The 16,849-nt window shown below is 53.8% G+C and overlaps 1 protein-coding gene across 2 annotated transcripts in view; it reads right to left on the bottom strand.

Annotated features, from left to right (window-relative positions):
• ilk (integrin-linked kinase) overlaps positions 1–16,849 on the bottom strand; it is a 122,486-nt gene that overhangs the window by 25,996 nt on the left and 79,641 nt on the right. For both annotated transcript variants that reach the window (XM_072262426.1, XM_072262428.1), the window contains exons 8-9: positions 3,172–3,281; positions 1,861–1,988 (exon numbers count right to left, since the gene is read on the bottom strand). In XM_072262426.1, the coding sequence (XP_072118527.1) occupies positions 1,861–1,988; positions 3,172–3,281 (238 nt within the window). The remainder of the gene's footprint in view (positions 1–1,860; positions 1,989–3,171; positions 3,282–16,849) is intronic.

The following is a 16,849-nucleotide window of genomic DNA, read 5'->3' as shown; positions in this document are numbered from 1 at the left end:
AAATAAACGGGCAGACTATTATTTAAATGGGGAAAGAATTCAAAGTTCTGAGATGCAACGGGACTTGGGAGTCCTCGTACAGGATTCCCTTAAAGTTAACCTCCAGGTTGAGTCAGTAGTGAAGAAGGCGAATGCAATGTTGGCATTCATTTCTACAGGAATAGAGTATAGGAGCAGGGATGTGATGTTGAGGCTCTATAAGGTGCTGGTAAGACCTCACTTGGAGTACAGTGGGCAGTTTTGGTCTCCTTATTTAAGAAAGGATGTGCTGACGTTGGAGAGGGTACAGAGAAGATTCACTAGAATGATTCCGGGAATGAGAGGGTTAACATATGAGGAACGTTTGTCCGCTCTTGGACTGTATTCCTTGGAGTTTAGAAGAATGAGGGGGGACCTCATGGCAACATTTCGAATTTTGAAAGACATGGACAGAGTGGATGTGGCAGAGTTGTTTCCCATGATGGGGGAGTCTAGTACGAGAGGGCATGACTTCAGGATTGAAGGGCGCCCTTTCAGAACAGAAATGCGAAAAAAATTTTTTAGTCAGAGGGTGGTGAATCTATGGAATTTGTTGCCACGGGCAGCAGTGGAGGCCAAGTCATTGGGTGTCTTTAAGGCAGAGATTGATAGGTATCTGAGTAGCCAGGGCATCAAAGGTTATGGTGAGAAGGCGGGGCAGTGGGACTAAATAGGATAAAATGGATCAGCTCATGATAAAATGGTGGAGCAGACTCGATGGGCCGAATGGCCTACTTCGGCTCCTTTGTCTTATGGTCTTATGACACCAAGATTGGAGGAGTTGTGGATGGAGCTGTAGGTTGTCAAAGGTTACAAGAGGATATAGACAGGATGCAGAGTTGGGCAAAAAGTGGCAGATGGAGTTCAATCCGGATAAGTGTGAGGTGATGCATTTTGGAAGGGCAAACCAGAAGCTGAGTACAGGGTTAACGGTCGGTTACTTAAGAGTGTGGATGAACAGAGGGACCTTGGGGTTCAAATCCATACATCTCTCGTCGCTGCACAGGTTGATAGGATAGTTAAGAAGGCCTATGGGATGCTAGGCTTCATTAATAGGGGGATTGAGTTCAAGAGTAGAGAGGTCATATTGCAACTTTACTAATTGCTGGTGAGACCACACTTAAAGTATTGTTCAGCTCTGGTCACCTCATTAGAGGAAGGATGTGGAAGCTATAGAGAGGGTGCAGAGGAGATTTACCAGGATGTTGCCTGGATTGGAAAACAAGTCTTATGAGGCAAGGTTAGCAGAGCTGGGACTTTTCTCTTTGGAGCGTAGAAGGATGAGAGGGGACTTGATAGAGGTCTACATGATTATGAGAGGCATAGATAGGGTGGATAGCCAGTACCTGTTTCCCAGGGCATGAACAGCAAACACCAGAAGGCATATGTGCAAAGTTAAGGGAGGGAAGTTTAGGGGAGACATCGGGGTAAGTTTTTTACACAGAGGGTTGTGGGTGCCTGGAATGACTTGCCAGGGATGGTGGTGGAGGCTAAAACATTAGGGGTATTTAAGAGCCTCTTGGATAGGCACATGGATGAAAGAAAAATAGAGGGTTATGGGGTAGTGTGGGTTTAGTACATGTTTTTTAAGGAATATATGGGTCGGCACATTGAGGCCCAAAGGACCTGTACTGTGCTGCAGTATTCTAGTGTCTAGTGTCCAGTAAACACACACTCCTCCCTCGGTGAGAGCCAGACAAGGACACACTCCTCCCTCAGTGAGGCCCAGACGATGACACGCACTTCTCCCTCGGCAAGGGCAACATACAGAGTCAGCTGTGTGTGAACAGACCCTCAGAGGTTAAAGAGGATCGGCATCCCCATGCCCACACCTGCACTCACTTGTTCCCTCGTGCAGAACGTTGTAGAGAGATCCGTAAGGCATCCAGTGTGTGATAATGATGGGGTGGGGAGCAGGAGGAGACTGACAGGCGCCCAGCACCGGCAGCACGTTAGGATGTGAGAATATTCTGTGGGTCAGAGTGAAATCAGAGATAATTAGCAAATGATTCCACATATGGAGAGTGTGACCCGAACAGGGCTGAATGCTGTCACACACTTGCCTCACCCTCTGTCCAGTATTCACCTGCCCTGACACCACCATCCCAGCCCACACCCCCATCCACCCTCCCTCCACTCCTCCCCCAGAGTCCCTGTCCGATTCTCAACAGCCCCACCCAAACACTAACACCTCCCACCATCCCACACCACACCCCCATCCACCCTCCCTCCACTCCTCCTCCAGAGTCCCTGTCCGATTCTCAACAGCCCCACCCAAACACTAACACCTCCCACCATCCCACACCACACCCCCATCCACCTTCCCTCCACTCCTCCCCCAGAGTCCCTGTCCGATTCTCAACAGCCCCACCCAAACACTAACACCTCCCACCATCCCACACCACACCCCCATCCACCTTCCCTCCACTCCTCCCCCAGAGTCCCTGTCCGATTCTCAACAGCCCCACCCAAACACTAACACCTCCCACCATCCCACACCACACTCCCATCCACCCTCCCTCCACTCCTCCCCGAGTCCCTGTCCGATTCTCAACAGCCCCACCCAAACACTAACATCTCCCAGCACCCCACACCACAACCCCATCCACCCTCCCCCCACTCTTTCCCCCACAGTCCCTGTCCGATTCTCAACAGCCCCACCCAAACACTAACATCTCCCAGCACCCCACACCACAACCCCATCCACCCTCCCCCCACTCTTTCCCCCACAGTCCCTGTCCGATTCTCAACAGCCCCACCCAAACACTAACATCTCCCAGCACCCCACACCACAACCCCATCCACCCTCCCCCCACTCTTTCCCCCACAGTCCGTCCGATTCTCAACAGCCCCACCCGCCTGAACACTAACACCTCACACCATCCCGCCCCTCCCCCACCACACCCTCATCTCACCCTCCCTCCGCTCCTCCCCCTATGGTCCTGCCCAATGTTCAACAGTCCCCTGCCCAAACACCACACCCCCCAGCCCACACCTCCATCTCCCTCCCTCTGCTCCTGCCCCACAGTCCCCACCCGAACACTACACACCCACAATTGCCCGACTCCATCACTCTCCCAACAGCCACATTCCCCCTCACACAACCACCCTGGCACTGCCTCTACCCCCACACAAACCCCCCCATGCCGCCACCTGAGTTTGGGGTTTTCCTCGTTGAAGTCCCTGCTCTTGCGTGTGGTCCAGTCTCGCACCTTCAACACCTTGACCACAATGTCGTTACCCTGCCAGCGGCCCTTCCAGAGCTGCGGGCACAAAGAGACCACCTGATCAATGGACCACTCACTGTCCACTCTGCAATGGCTCCCCACACGCGGCCTGCGCCGGGCCCAGTGACGGGCTGCACACGCTTCCCGCTCCGTACCCAGCACACACTCCTCATCCTGCGGCCACTCATAACTAATTCCTCCACACCCCAGGCCCAAACACACAACAAACACAGCTGACCCCCAGGTTATCCCATCATCCAACATTCTACCCGGGTCAGCAGCAGTAGCTCGCTAACTGGGGGTATCGGGGTCACAGGGATTAACCAGAACACCGGGGGTATCGGGGACAAGGTGATTAAGTAGAACACCGAGGGTATCGGGGTCACAGGGATTAACTAGAACACCAGGGGTATCGCGGTCACAGGGACTAACCAGAACACCCGGGGGTATCGGGGTCACAGGGATTAACTAGAACAGCGGTCCCCAACCACCGGGCCACGGACCGGTGTCAAGCCACAAAGCATTCGCTACTGGGCCGCGAGGAAACGATATGATTTGGCGATATGAGTCAGCTGCACCTTTTCTCATTCCCTGTCACCCCCCCCGTTGAGCTTGAACACATGCGCAGTCATTACGCACACATCATTCATGTCAGCGCGGGAAGGAGATCAACTCCTCCAGTTTGCAAATGACGGCGGGCAGAAAGGTATGTTTGACATAACATCTCTGCTGGCATTCTGGATCAAAGTCAAGGCTGAATATCCTGAGATAGCCACGAAAGCACTGAAAACGTTGCTATCTCTGCAACGAATGCAACGAAAACTAAATTGCGGAATAGACTGGACACAAGGAACCCCGTTCAAGTATCGCTGTCTCCTATCACCGCTCGATAGGATCGTCTTGCTGCAAGAAAACAAGCCCAGGGCTCCCATTGATTCAGCGATATTGGTGTGTTGCAATGATTTTATATGTTCATACGGGGAAAATATGTGCTGTGTGTTTAATATCCAAACGTTACTTAAAATGCTATGATGCTATTGACTTATATAACCATATAACAATTACAGCATGGAAACAGGCGATCTCTGCCCTTCTAGTGCATGCCAAACGCTACTATCACCTAGTCCCACCGAACTGCACTCAGCCCATAACCTTCCATTCCTTTCCTGTCCATATACCTATCCATTTTTTCTTTAAATGATAATATCGAACCTGCCTCTACCACTTCTATTGGAAGTTCGTGCCATATTTATTTCAAGCTCCCCGATAATTGACTTATCTCTATATTCATGCGAGGAAAATATGCGCTGTGTTTAATATTAAATTCCTTAGATAAACCCTTTTAGAAACGAAATTGAGTACATTAGCCACTTATCACCTGTATTCCGGTTGTGATTAACACCCTCCCCCACCCAAACAGAATAGCTAAAATCAATTTGTAAGGGGGGGGGAGGGGAATCGGCACGTACACGCATGCGCACACAGGTGCCCACGCAAGGCTTCATGGTCATTGTAGTCTTACTCTGGGTAAACAACGAATCTGACTGCTACTCTCGTCCGTTGGGAACAACGCCACCCCCCCGGGTCGGCCGGTCCGCAAGAATATTGTCAATATTAAACCAGTCCGCAATTCAAAAAGGGTTGGGGACCCCTGAACCAGAACACCGGGGGTATTGGGGTCACAAGGATTAACCAGAACACCGGGGGTATCGGGGTCACAGGGCTTAACTAGAACACCGGGGGTATCGGTGTCACAGGGATTAACTAGAACTCAGGGGGGATCAGGGTCACAGGGATTAACTAGAACACCGGGGTATCGGTATCACAGGGACTAACCAGAACACCGGGGGTATCGGGGTCACAGGGATTAACTAGAACACCGGGGGTATCGGGGTCACAGGGATTAACTAGAACTCAGCAGGTCTCGGGGTCACAGGGATTAACTAGAACACCGGGGGTATCGGGGTCACAGGGACTAACCAGAACACCGGGCGTATTGGGGTCACAGGGATTAACCAGAACACTGGGGGTATTGGGGTCACAGGAATTAACTAGAACACCGGGGGTATCGGGGTCACAGGGCTTAACTAGAACACCGGGGGTATCGGTGTCACAGGGATTAACTAGAACTCAGGGGGGATCAGGGTCACAGGGATTAACTAGAACACCGGGGTATCGGTATCACAGGGACTAACCAGAACACCGGGGGTATCGGGGTCACAGGGATTAACTAGAACACCGGGGGTATCGGGGTCACAGGGATTAACTAGAACTCAGCAGGTCTCGGGGTCACAGGGATTAACTAGAACACCGGGGGTATCGGGGTCACAGGGACTAACCAGAACACCGGGCGTATTGGGGTCACAGGGATTAACCAGAACACTGGGGGTATTGGGGTCACAGGAATTAACTAGAACACCGGGGGTATCGGGGTCACAAGGCTTAACTAGAACACAGGATATCGGTGTCACAGGGATCAACTAGAACACTGAGGATATCGGGGTCACAGGGATCAACTAGAACACCCGGGGGGGTATTGGGGTCATAAGGATTAACTCGAACACCGGGGGTATCGGGGTCACCGGGATTAACTAGAACACCGGGGGTATCGGGGTCACAGGGATTAACTAGAACACCAGGGGTATCGGGGTCACAGGGACTAACCAGAACACCGGGGGTATCGGGGTCAGAGGGATTAACTAGAACACCGGGGGTATCGGGGTCACAGGGACTAACCAGAACACCGGGCGTATCGGGGTCAAGGTGATTAAGTAGAACACCGGGGGTATCGGGGTCACAGGGATTAACTAGAACACCGGGGGTATCGGGGTCACAGGGACTAACCAGAACACCGGGGGTATCGGGGTCACAGGGATTAACCAGAACACCAGGGGTATCGGGGTCACAGGGATTAACTAGAACACCGGGGGTATCGGGGTCACAGGGATTAACTAGAACACCAGGGGTATCGGGGTCACAGGGATTAACTAGAACACCGGGGGTATCGGGGTCACAGGGACTAACCAGAACACCGGGGGTATCGGGGTCACAGGGATTAACTAGAACACCAGGGGGTATCGGGGTCACAGGGATCAACTAGAACACAGGATATCGGTGTCACAGGGATCAACTAGAACATTGAGGATATCGGGGTCACAGGGATCAACTAGAACACCCGGGGGGGGTATTGGGGTCATAAGGATTAACTCGAACACCGGGGGTATCGGGGTCACAGGGATTAACTAGAACACCGGGGGTATCGGGGTCACAGGGACTAACCAGAACACCGGGGGTATCAGGGTCACAGGGATTAACCAAAACACCGGGGGTATCGGGGTCACAGGGACTAACCAGAACACCGGGGGTATCGGGGACAAGGTGATTAAGTAGAATACCGGGGGTATCGGGGTCACAGGGATTAACTAGAACACCGGGGGTATCGGGGTCACAGGGATTAACTAGAACACCGGGGGTAAAGGGGTCACAGGGATTAACTAGAACACCGGGGGTATCGGGGTCACAGGGATTAACTAGAACACCGGGGTCACAGGGACTAACCAGAACACCGGGGGTATCGGGGTCACAGGGATTAACCAAAACACTGGGGGTATCGGGGTCACAGGGACTAACCAGAACACCGGGGGTATCGGGGACAAGGTGATTAAGTAGAACACCGGGGGTATCGGGGTCACAGGGATTAACTAGAACACCGGGGATATCGGGGTCACAGGGACTAACCAGAACACCGGGGGTATCGGGGTCACAGGGATTAACCAGAACACCGGGGGTATCGGGGTCACAGGGATTAACCAGAACACCGATGGTATCGGGGTCACAGGGATTAACTAGAACACCGGGGGTATCGGGGTCACAGGGATTAACTAGAACACCGGGGGTATCGGGGTCACAGGGATTAACCAGAACACTGGGAGTATCGGGGTCACAGAGATTAACTAGAACACCGGGGGTATCGGGATCACAGGGATTAACTAGAACACCGGGGGTATCGGGGCCACAGGGATTAACTAGAACACCAGGGGGTATCGGGGTCACAGGGTTCAACTAGAACACAGGATATCGGTGTCACAGGGATCAACTAGAACACTGAGGATATCGGGGTCACAGGGATTAACCAGAACTCAGGGGGTATCAGGGATTAACCAGAACTCAGGGGGTATCGGGGTCACAGGGATTAACTAGAACACCGGGGTATCGGGATCACAGGGACTAACCAGAACACCGGGGGTATCGGGGTCACAGGGATTAACTAGAACACCGGGGGTATCGGGGTCACAGGGATTAACTAGAACACCGGGGGTATCGGGGTCACAGGGACTAACCAGAACACCGGGGGTATTGGGGTCACAGGGATTAATCAGAACACTGGGGGTATCGGGATCACAGGGACTAACCAGAACACCGGGGGTATCGGGGTCACAGGGATTAACTAGAACACCGGGGGTATCGGGGTCACAGGGATTAACTAGAACACTGGGGGTATCGGGGTCACAGGGACTAACCAGAACACCAGGGGTATTGGGGTCACAGGGATTAACCAGAACACCAGGGGTATCGGGGTCACAGGGACTAACCAGAAGACCGGGCGTATTGGGGTCACAGGGATTAACCAGAACACTGGGGGTATTGGGGTCACAGGGATTAACCAGAACACTGGGGGTATCGGGGTCACAGGGACTAACCAGAACACCGGGGGTATCGGGGTCACAGGGATTAACTAGAACACCAGGGGGTATCGGGGTCACAGGGATCAACTAGAACACCCGGGGGGGGGGTATTGGGGTCATAAGGATTAACTCGAACACCGGAGGTATCGGGGTCACAGGGATTAACTAGAACACCGGGGGTATCGGGGTCACAGGGACTAACCAGAACACCGGGGGTATCGGGGTCACAGGGACTAACCAGAACACCGGGGGTATCGGGGACAAGGTGATTAAGTAGAATACCGGGGGTATCGGGGTCACAGGGATTAACTAGAACACCGGGGGTAAAGGGGTCACAGGGATTAACTAGAACACCGGGGGGATCGGGGTCACAGGGATTAACTAGAACACCGGGGGTATCGGGATCACAGGGACTAACCAGAACACCGGGGGTATCGGGGTCACAGGGATTAACTAGAACACCGGGGATATCGGGGTCACAGGGACTAACCAGAACACCGGGGGTATCGGGGTCACAGCGATTTACCAGAACACCGGGGGTATCGGGGTCACAGGGATTAACCAGAACACCGATGGTATCGGGGTCACAGGGATTAACTAGAACACCGGGGGTATCGGGGTCACAGGGATTAACTAGAACACCGGGGGTATCGGGGTCACAGGGATTAACCAGAACACCGGGGGTATCGGGGTCACAGAGATTAACTAGAACACTGGGGGTATCGGGATCACAGGGATTAACTAGAACACCGGGGGTATCGGGGTCACAGCGATTAATTAGAACACCTGGGATATCGGAGTCACAGGGATTAACTAGAACTCAGGGGGTATCGGGGTCACAGGGATTAACTAGAACACCGGGGTATCGGGATCACAGGGACTAACCAGAACACCGGGGGTATCGGGGTCACAGGGATTAACTAGAACACCGGGGGTATCGGGGTCACAGGGACTAACCAGAACACCAGGGGTATTGCGGTCACAGGGAATAACCAGAACACCGGGGGTATCGGGGTCACAGGGATTAACTAGAACACCGGGGGTATCGGGGTCACAGGGACTAACCAGAACACCAGGGGTATTGCGGTCACAGGGATTAACCAGAACACTGTGGGTATTGGGGTCACAGGGATTAACTAGAACACCGGGGGTATCGGGGATTAACCAGAACTCAGGGGTATCGGGGTCACAGGGATTAACTAGAACACCGGGGTATCGGGATCACAGGGAATAACCAGAACACCGGGGGTATCGGGGTCACAGGGATCAACTGGAACACTGAGGATATCGGGGTCACAGGGATCAACTAGAACACCCGGGGGGAATAGGGGTCATAAGGATTAACTCAAACACCAGGGTATCGGTGTCACAGGGATTAACTAGAACACCGGGGGTATCGGGGTCACAGGGACTAACCAGAAGACCGGGCGTATTGGGGTTACAGGGATTAACTAGAACACCGGGGGTAAAGGGGTCACAGGGATTAACTAGAACACCGGGGGTATCGGGGTCACAGGGATTAACTAGAACACCGGGGTCACAGGGACTAACCAGAACACCGGGGGTATCGGGGTCACAGGGATTAACCAAAACACTGGGGGTATCGGGGTCACAGGGACTAACCAGAACACCGGGGGTATCGGGGACAAGGTGATTAAGTAGAACACCGGGGGTATCGGGGTCACAGGGATTAACTAGAACACCGGGGATATCGGGGTCACAGGGACTAACCAGAACACCGGGGGTATCGGGGTCACAGGGATTAACCAGAACACCGGGGGTATCGGGGTCACAGGGATTAACCAGAACACCGATGGTATCGGGGTCACAGGGATTAACTAGAACACCGGGGGTATCGGGGTCACAGGGATTAACTAGAACACCGGGGGTATCGGGGTCACAGGGATTAACCAGAACACCGGGAGTATCGGGGTCACAGAGATTAACTAGAACACCGGGGGTATCGGGATCACAGGGATTAACTAGAACACCGGGGGTATCGGGGCCACAGGGATTAACTAGAACACCAGGGGGTATCGGGGTCACAGGGTTCAACTAGAACACAGGATATCGGTGTCACAGGGATCAACTAGAACACTGAGGATATCGGGGTCACAGGGATTAACCAGAACTCAGGGGGTATCAGGGATTAACCAGAACTCAGGGGGTATCGGGGTCACAGGGATTAACTAGAACACCGGGGTATCGGGATCACAGGGACTAACCAGAACACCGGGGGTATCGGGGTCACAGGGATTAACTAGAACACCGGGGGTATCGGGGTCACAGGGATTAACTAGAACACCGGGGGTATCGGGGTCACAGGGACTAACCAGAACACCGGGGGTATTGGGGTCACAGGGATTAATCAGAACACTGGGGGTATCGGGATCACAGGGACTAACCAGAACACCGGGGGTATCGGGGTCACAGGGATTAACTAGAACACCGGGGGTATCGGGGTCACAGGGATTAACTAGAACACTGGGGGTATCGGGGTCACAGGGACTAACCAGAACACCAGGGGTATTGGGGTCACAGGGATTAACCAGAACACCAGGGGTATCGGGGTCACAGGGACTAACCAGAAGACCGGGCGTATTGGGGTCACAGGGATTAACCAGAACACTGGGGGTATTGGGGTCACAGGGATTAACCAGAACACTGGGGGTATCGGGGTCACAGGGACTAACCAGAACACCGGGGGTATCGGGGTCACAGGGATTAACTAGAACACCAGGGGGTATCGGGGTCACAGGGATCAACTAGAACACCCGGGGGGGGGGGTATTGGGGTCATAAGGATTAACTCGAACACCGGAGGTATCGGGGTCACAGGGATTAACTAGAACACCGGGGGTATCGGGGTCACAGGGACTAACCAGAACACCGGGGGTATCGGGGTCACAGGGACTAACCAGAACACCGGGGGTATCGGGGACAAGGTGATTAAGTAGAATACCGGGGGTATCGGGGTCACAGGGATTAACTAGAACACCGGGGGTAAAGGGGTCACAGGGATTAACTAGAACACCGGGGGGATCGGGGTCACAGGGATTAACTAGAACACCGGGGGTATCGGGATCACAGGGACTAACCAGAACACCGGGGGTATCGGGGTCACAGGGATTAACTAGAACACCGGGGATATCGGGGTCACAGGGACTAACCAGAACACCGGGGGTATCGGGGTCACAGCGATTTACCAGAACACCGGGGGTATCGGGGTCACAGGGATTAACCAGAACACCGATGGTATCGGGGTCACAGGGATTAACTAGAACACCGGGGGTATCGGGGTCACAGGGATTAACTAGAACACCGGGGGTATCGGGGTCACAGGGATTAACCAGAACACCGGGGGTATCGGGGTCACAGAGATTAACTAGAACACTGGGGGTATCGGGATCACAGGGATTAACTAGAACACCGGGGGTATCGGGGTCACAGCGATTAATTAGAACACCTGGGATATCGGAGTCACAGGGATTAACTAGAACTCAGGGGGTATCGGGGTCACAGGGATTAACTAGAACACCGGGGTATCGGGATCACAGGGACTAACCAGAACACCGGGGGTATCGGGGTCACAGGGATTAACTAGAACACCGGGGGTATCGGGGTCACAGGGACTAACCAGAACACCAGGGGTATTGCGGTCACAGGGAATAACCAGAACACCGGGGGTATCGGGGTCACAGGGATTAACTAGAACACCGGGGGTATCGGGGTCACAGGGACTAACCAGAACACCAGGGGTATTGCGGTCACAGGGATTAACCAGAACACTGTGGGTATTGGGGTCACAGGGATTAACTAGAACACCGGGGGTATCGGGGATTAACCAGAACTCAGGGGTATCGGGGTCACAGGGATTAACTAGAACACCGGGGTATCGGGATCACAGGGAATAACCAGAACACCGGGGGTATCGGGGTCACAGGGATCAACTGGAACACTGAGGATATCGGGGTCACAGGGATCAACTAGAACACCCGGGGGGAATAGGGGTCATAAGGATTAACTCAAACACCAGGGTATCGGTGTCACAGGGATTAACTAGAACACCGGGGGTATCGGGGTCACAGGGACTAACCAGAAGACCGGGCGTATTGGGGTTACAGGGATTAACCAGAACACTGGGGGTATTGGGGTCACAGGGATTAACCAGAACACTGGGGGTATCGGGGTCACAGGGACTAACCAGAACACCGGGGGTATCGGGGTCACAGGGATTAACTAGAACACCAGGGGGTATCGGGGTCACAGGGATCAACTAGAACACAGGATATCGGTGTCACAGGGATCAACTAGAACACTGAGGATATCGGGGTCACAGGGATCAACTAGAACACCCGGGGGGGGGTATTGGGGTCATAAGGATTAACTCGAACACCGGAGGTATCGGGGTCACAGGGATTAACTAGAACACCGGGGGTATCGGGGTCACAGGGACTAACCAGAACACCGGGGGTATCGGGGTCACAGGGACTAACCAGAACACCGGGGGTATCGGGGACAAGGTGATTAAGTAGAATACCGGGGGTATCGGGGTCACAGGGATTAACTAGAACACCGGGGGTAAAGGGGTCACAGGGATTAACTAGAACACCGGGGGGATCGGGGTCACAGGGATTAACTAGAACACCGGGGGTATCGGGATCACAGGGACTAACCAGAACACCGGGGGTATCGGGGTCACAGGGATTAACTAGAACACCGGGGATATCGGGGTCACAGGGACTAACCAGAACACCGGGGGTATCGGGGTCACAGCGATTTACCAGAACACCGGGGGTATCGGGGTCACAGGGATTAACCAGAACACCGATGGTATCGGGGTCACAGGGATTAACTAGAACACCGGGGGTATCGGGGTCACAGGGATTAACTAGAACACCGGGGGTATCGGGGTCACAGGGATTAACCAGAACACCGGGGGTATCGGGGTCACAGAGATTAACTAGAACACTGGGGGTATCGGGGTCACAGGGACTAACCAGAACACCAGGGGTATTGCGGTCACAGGGAATAACCAGAACACCGGGGGTACCGGGGTCACAGGGATTAACTAGAACACCGGGGGTATCGGGGTCACAGGGACTAACCAGAACACCAGGGGTATTGCGGTCACAGGGATTAACCAGAACACTGTGGGTATCGGGGTCACAGGGATTAACTAGAACACCGGGGGTATCGGGGATTAACCAGAACTCAGGGGTATCGGGGTCACAGGGATTAACTAGAACACCGGGGTATCGGGATCACAGGGAATAACCAGAACACCGGGGGTATCGGGGTCACAGGGATCAACTGGAACACTGAGGATATCGGGGTCACAGGGATCAACTAGAACACCCGGGGGGAATAGGGGTCATAAGGATTAACTCAAACACCAGGGTATCGGTGTCACAGGGATTAACTAGAACACCGGGGGTATCGGGGTCACAGGGATTAACCAGAACACCGGGGGTATCGGGGCCACAGGGATTAACTAGAACACCAGGGGGTATCGGGGTCACAGGGATCAACTAGAACACAGGATATCGGTGTCACAGGGATCAACTAGAACACTGAGGATATCGGGGTCACAGGGATTAACCACAACTCAGGGGGTATCAGGGATTAACCAGAACTCAAGGGGTATCGGGGTCACAGGGATTAACTAGAACACCGGGGTATCGGGATCACAGGGACTAACCAGAACACCGGGGGTATCGGGGTCACAGGGATTAACTAGAACACCGGGGGTATCGGGGTCACAGGGATTAACTAGAACACCGGGGGTATCGGGGTCACAGGGACTAACCAGAACACCAGGGGTATTGGGGTCACAGGGATTAACCAGAACACTGGGGGTATCGGGATCACAGGGATTAACCAGAACACCGGGGGTATCGGGGTCACAGGGATTAACTAGAACACCGGGAGTATCGGGGTCACAGGGATTAACTAGAACACCGGTGGTATCGGGGTCACAGGGACTAACCAGAACACCGGGGGTATCGGGGTCACAGGGATTAACTAGAACATGGGGGGTATCGGGGTCACAGGGACTAACCAGAACACCGGGGGTACCGGGGTCACAGAGATTAACTAGAACTCAGGGGGTATCGGGGTCACAGGGATTAACCAGAACACCGGGGGTATCGGGGTCACAGGGATAAACTAGAACACCGGGGGTATCAGGGTCACAGGGATTAACTAGAAGACCGGGGGTATCGGGGTCACAGGGATTAACTAGAACACCGGGGGTATCGGGGTCACAGGGCTTAACTAGAACACCGGGGGTATCGGTGTCACAGGGATTAACTAGAACACCGGGGGTATCGGGGTCACAGGGATTAACCAGAACACCGGGGGTATCGGGGTCACAGGGATTAACTAGAACACCAGGGGGTATCGGGGTCACAGGGATCAACTAGAACACAGGATATCGGTGTCACAGGGATCAACTAGAACACTGAGGATATCGGGGTCACAGGGATCAACTAGAACACCCGGGGGGAATAGGGGTTCATAAGGATTAACTCAAACACCGGAGGTATCGGGGTCACTGGGATTAACTAGAACACCGGGGGTATCGGGGTCACAGGGATTAACTAGAACACCGGGGATATCGGGGTCACAGGGATTAACTAGAACACCGGGGGTATCGGGGTCACAGGGATTAACTAGAACACCGGGGGTATCGGGGTCACAGGGACGAACCAGAACACCAGAGGTATCGAGTTACAGGGATTAACTAGAACATAGGGGATATTGGGGTCACAGGGATTAACCAGAACACCGGGGGGATATTGGGGTCATAAGGATTAACACAAAAACTGGAGGTATCGTGGTCACAGGGATTAACTAGTACACCAGTGGTATCGGGGTCACAGGGATTAACCAGAACACCGGGGGTATCGGGGTCACAGGGATTAACGAGAACACCGGGGGTATCAGGGTCACAGGGATTAACCAGAACACCGGGGGTATCGGGGTCACAGGGATAAACTAGAACATCGGGGGTATCAGGGTCACAGGGATTAACTAGAAGACCGGGGGTATCGGGGTCACAGGGATTAACTAGAACACCGGGGGTATCGGGGTCACAGGGATTAACTAGAACTCAGGGGGTATCGGAGTCACAGGCTGTAACCAGAACACCGGGGGTATCCGGGTGACAGGGATTAACCAGAACACCGGGGGTATCAGGGTCACAGGGATTAACTAGAACACCGGGGGTATCGGGGTCACAGGGATTAACCAGAACACCGGGGGTATTGGTGTCACAGGGATCAACTAGAACACAGGATATCGGTGTCACAGGGATCAACTAGAACACTGAGGATATCGGGGTCACAGGGATCAACTAGAACACCCGGGGGGAATAGGGGTCATAAGGATTAACTCGACACCGGAGGTATCGGGGTCACAGGGATTAACTAGAACACCGGGGGTATCGGGGTCACAGGGATTAACTAGAACACCGGGGGTATCGGGGTCACAGGGATTAACTAGAACACCGGTGGTATCGGGGTCACAGGGACTAACCAGAACACCGGGGGTATCGGGGTCACAGAGATTAACTAGAACATAGGGGGTATCGGGGTCACAGGGACTAACCAGAACACCGGGGGTACCGGGGTCACAGGGATTAACTAGAACACTGGGGGTATCGGGGTCACAGGGACTAACTAGAACACCAGAGGGTATCGGGGTCACAGGGATCAACTAGAAGACAGGATATCGGTGTCACAGGGATCAACTAGAACACTGAGGATATCGGGGTCACAGGGATCAACTAGAACACCCGGGGGGTATTGGGGTCATAAGGATTAACTCGAACACCGGAGGTATCGGGGTCACAGGGATTTCTAGAATACCGGGGGTATTGGGGTCACAGGGACTAACCAGAACACCGGGAGTATCGGGGTCACTGGGATTAACTAGAACATAGGGGGTATCGGGGTCACAGGGATTAACCAGAACACCGGGGGTATCGGGGTCACAGGGATAAACTAGAACACCGGGGTATCGGGGTCAGAGGGATTAACTAGAACACCGGGGGTATCAGGGTCACAGGGATTAACTAGAACACCGGGGGTATCGGGGTCACAGGGATTAACTAGAACACCGGTGGTATCGGGGTCACAGGGACTAACCAGAACACCGGGGGCATCGGGGTCACAGGGACTAACCAGAACACCGGGGGTACCGGGGTCACAGGGATTAACTAGAACCCAGGGGGCATCGGGGTGACAGGGATTAACTAGAACACCGGGGTATCGGGATCACAGGGACTAACCAGAACACCGGGGGTATCGGGGTCACAGGCATTAACTAGAACACCGGGGTATCGGGATCACAGGGACTAACCAGAACACCGGGGGTATCGGGGTCACAGGGATTAACTAGAACACCGGGAGTATCGGGGTCACAGGGATTAACTGGAACTCAGCGGGTCTCGGGGTCAAGGTGATTAAGTAGAACACCGGGGGTATCGGGGTCACAGGGATTAACTAGAACACCGGGGGTATCGGGGTCACAGGGACTAACCAGAACACCGGGGGTATCGGGGTCACAGGGATTAACCAGAACACCAGGGGTATCGGGGTCACAGGGATTAACTAGAACACCGGGGGTATCGGGGTCACAGGGATTAACTAGAACACCAGGGGTATCGGGGTCACAGGGATTAACTAGAACACCGGGGGTATCGGGGTCACAGGGACGAACCAGAACACCAGAGGTATCGAGTTACAGGGATTAACTAGAACATAGGGGATATTGGGGTCACAGGGATTAACCAGAACACCGGGGGGATATTGGGGTCATAAGGATTAACACAAAAACTGGAGGTATCGTGGTCACAGGGATTAACTAGTACACCAGTGGTATCGGGGTCACAGGGATTAACCAGAACACCGGGGGT

The sequence above is a fragment of the Mobula birostris genome, chromosome 7 (assembly GCF_030028105.1).
Source record: "Mobula birostris isolate sMobBir1 chromosome 7, sMobBir1.hap1, whole genome shotgun sequence".
Classification (NCBI taxonomy): Eukaryota; Metazoa; Chordata; class Chondrichthyes; order Myliobatiformes; family Myliobatidae; genus Mobula; species Mobula birostris.
This window is presented reverse-complemented; position numbering and strand designations above follow the sequence as displayed.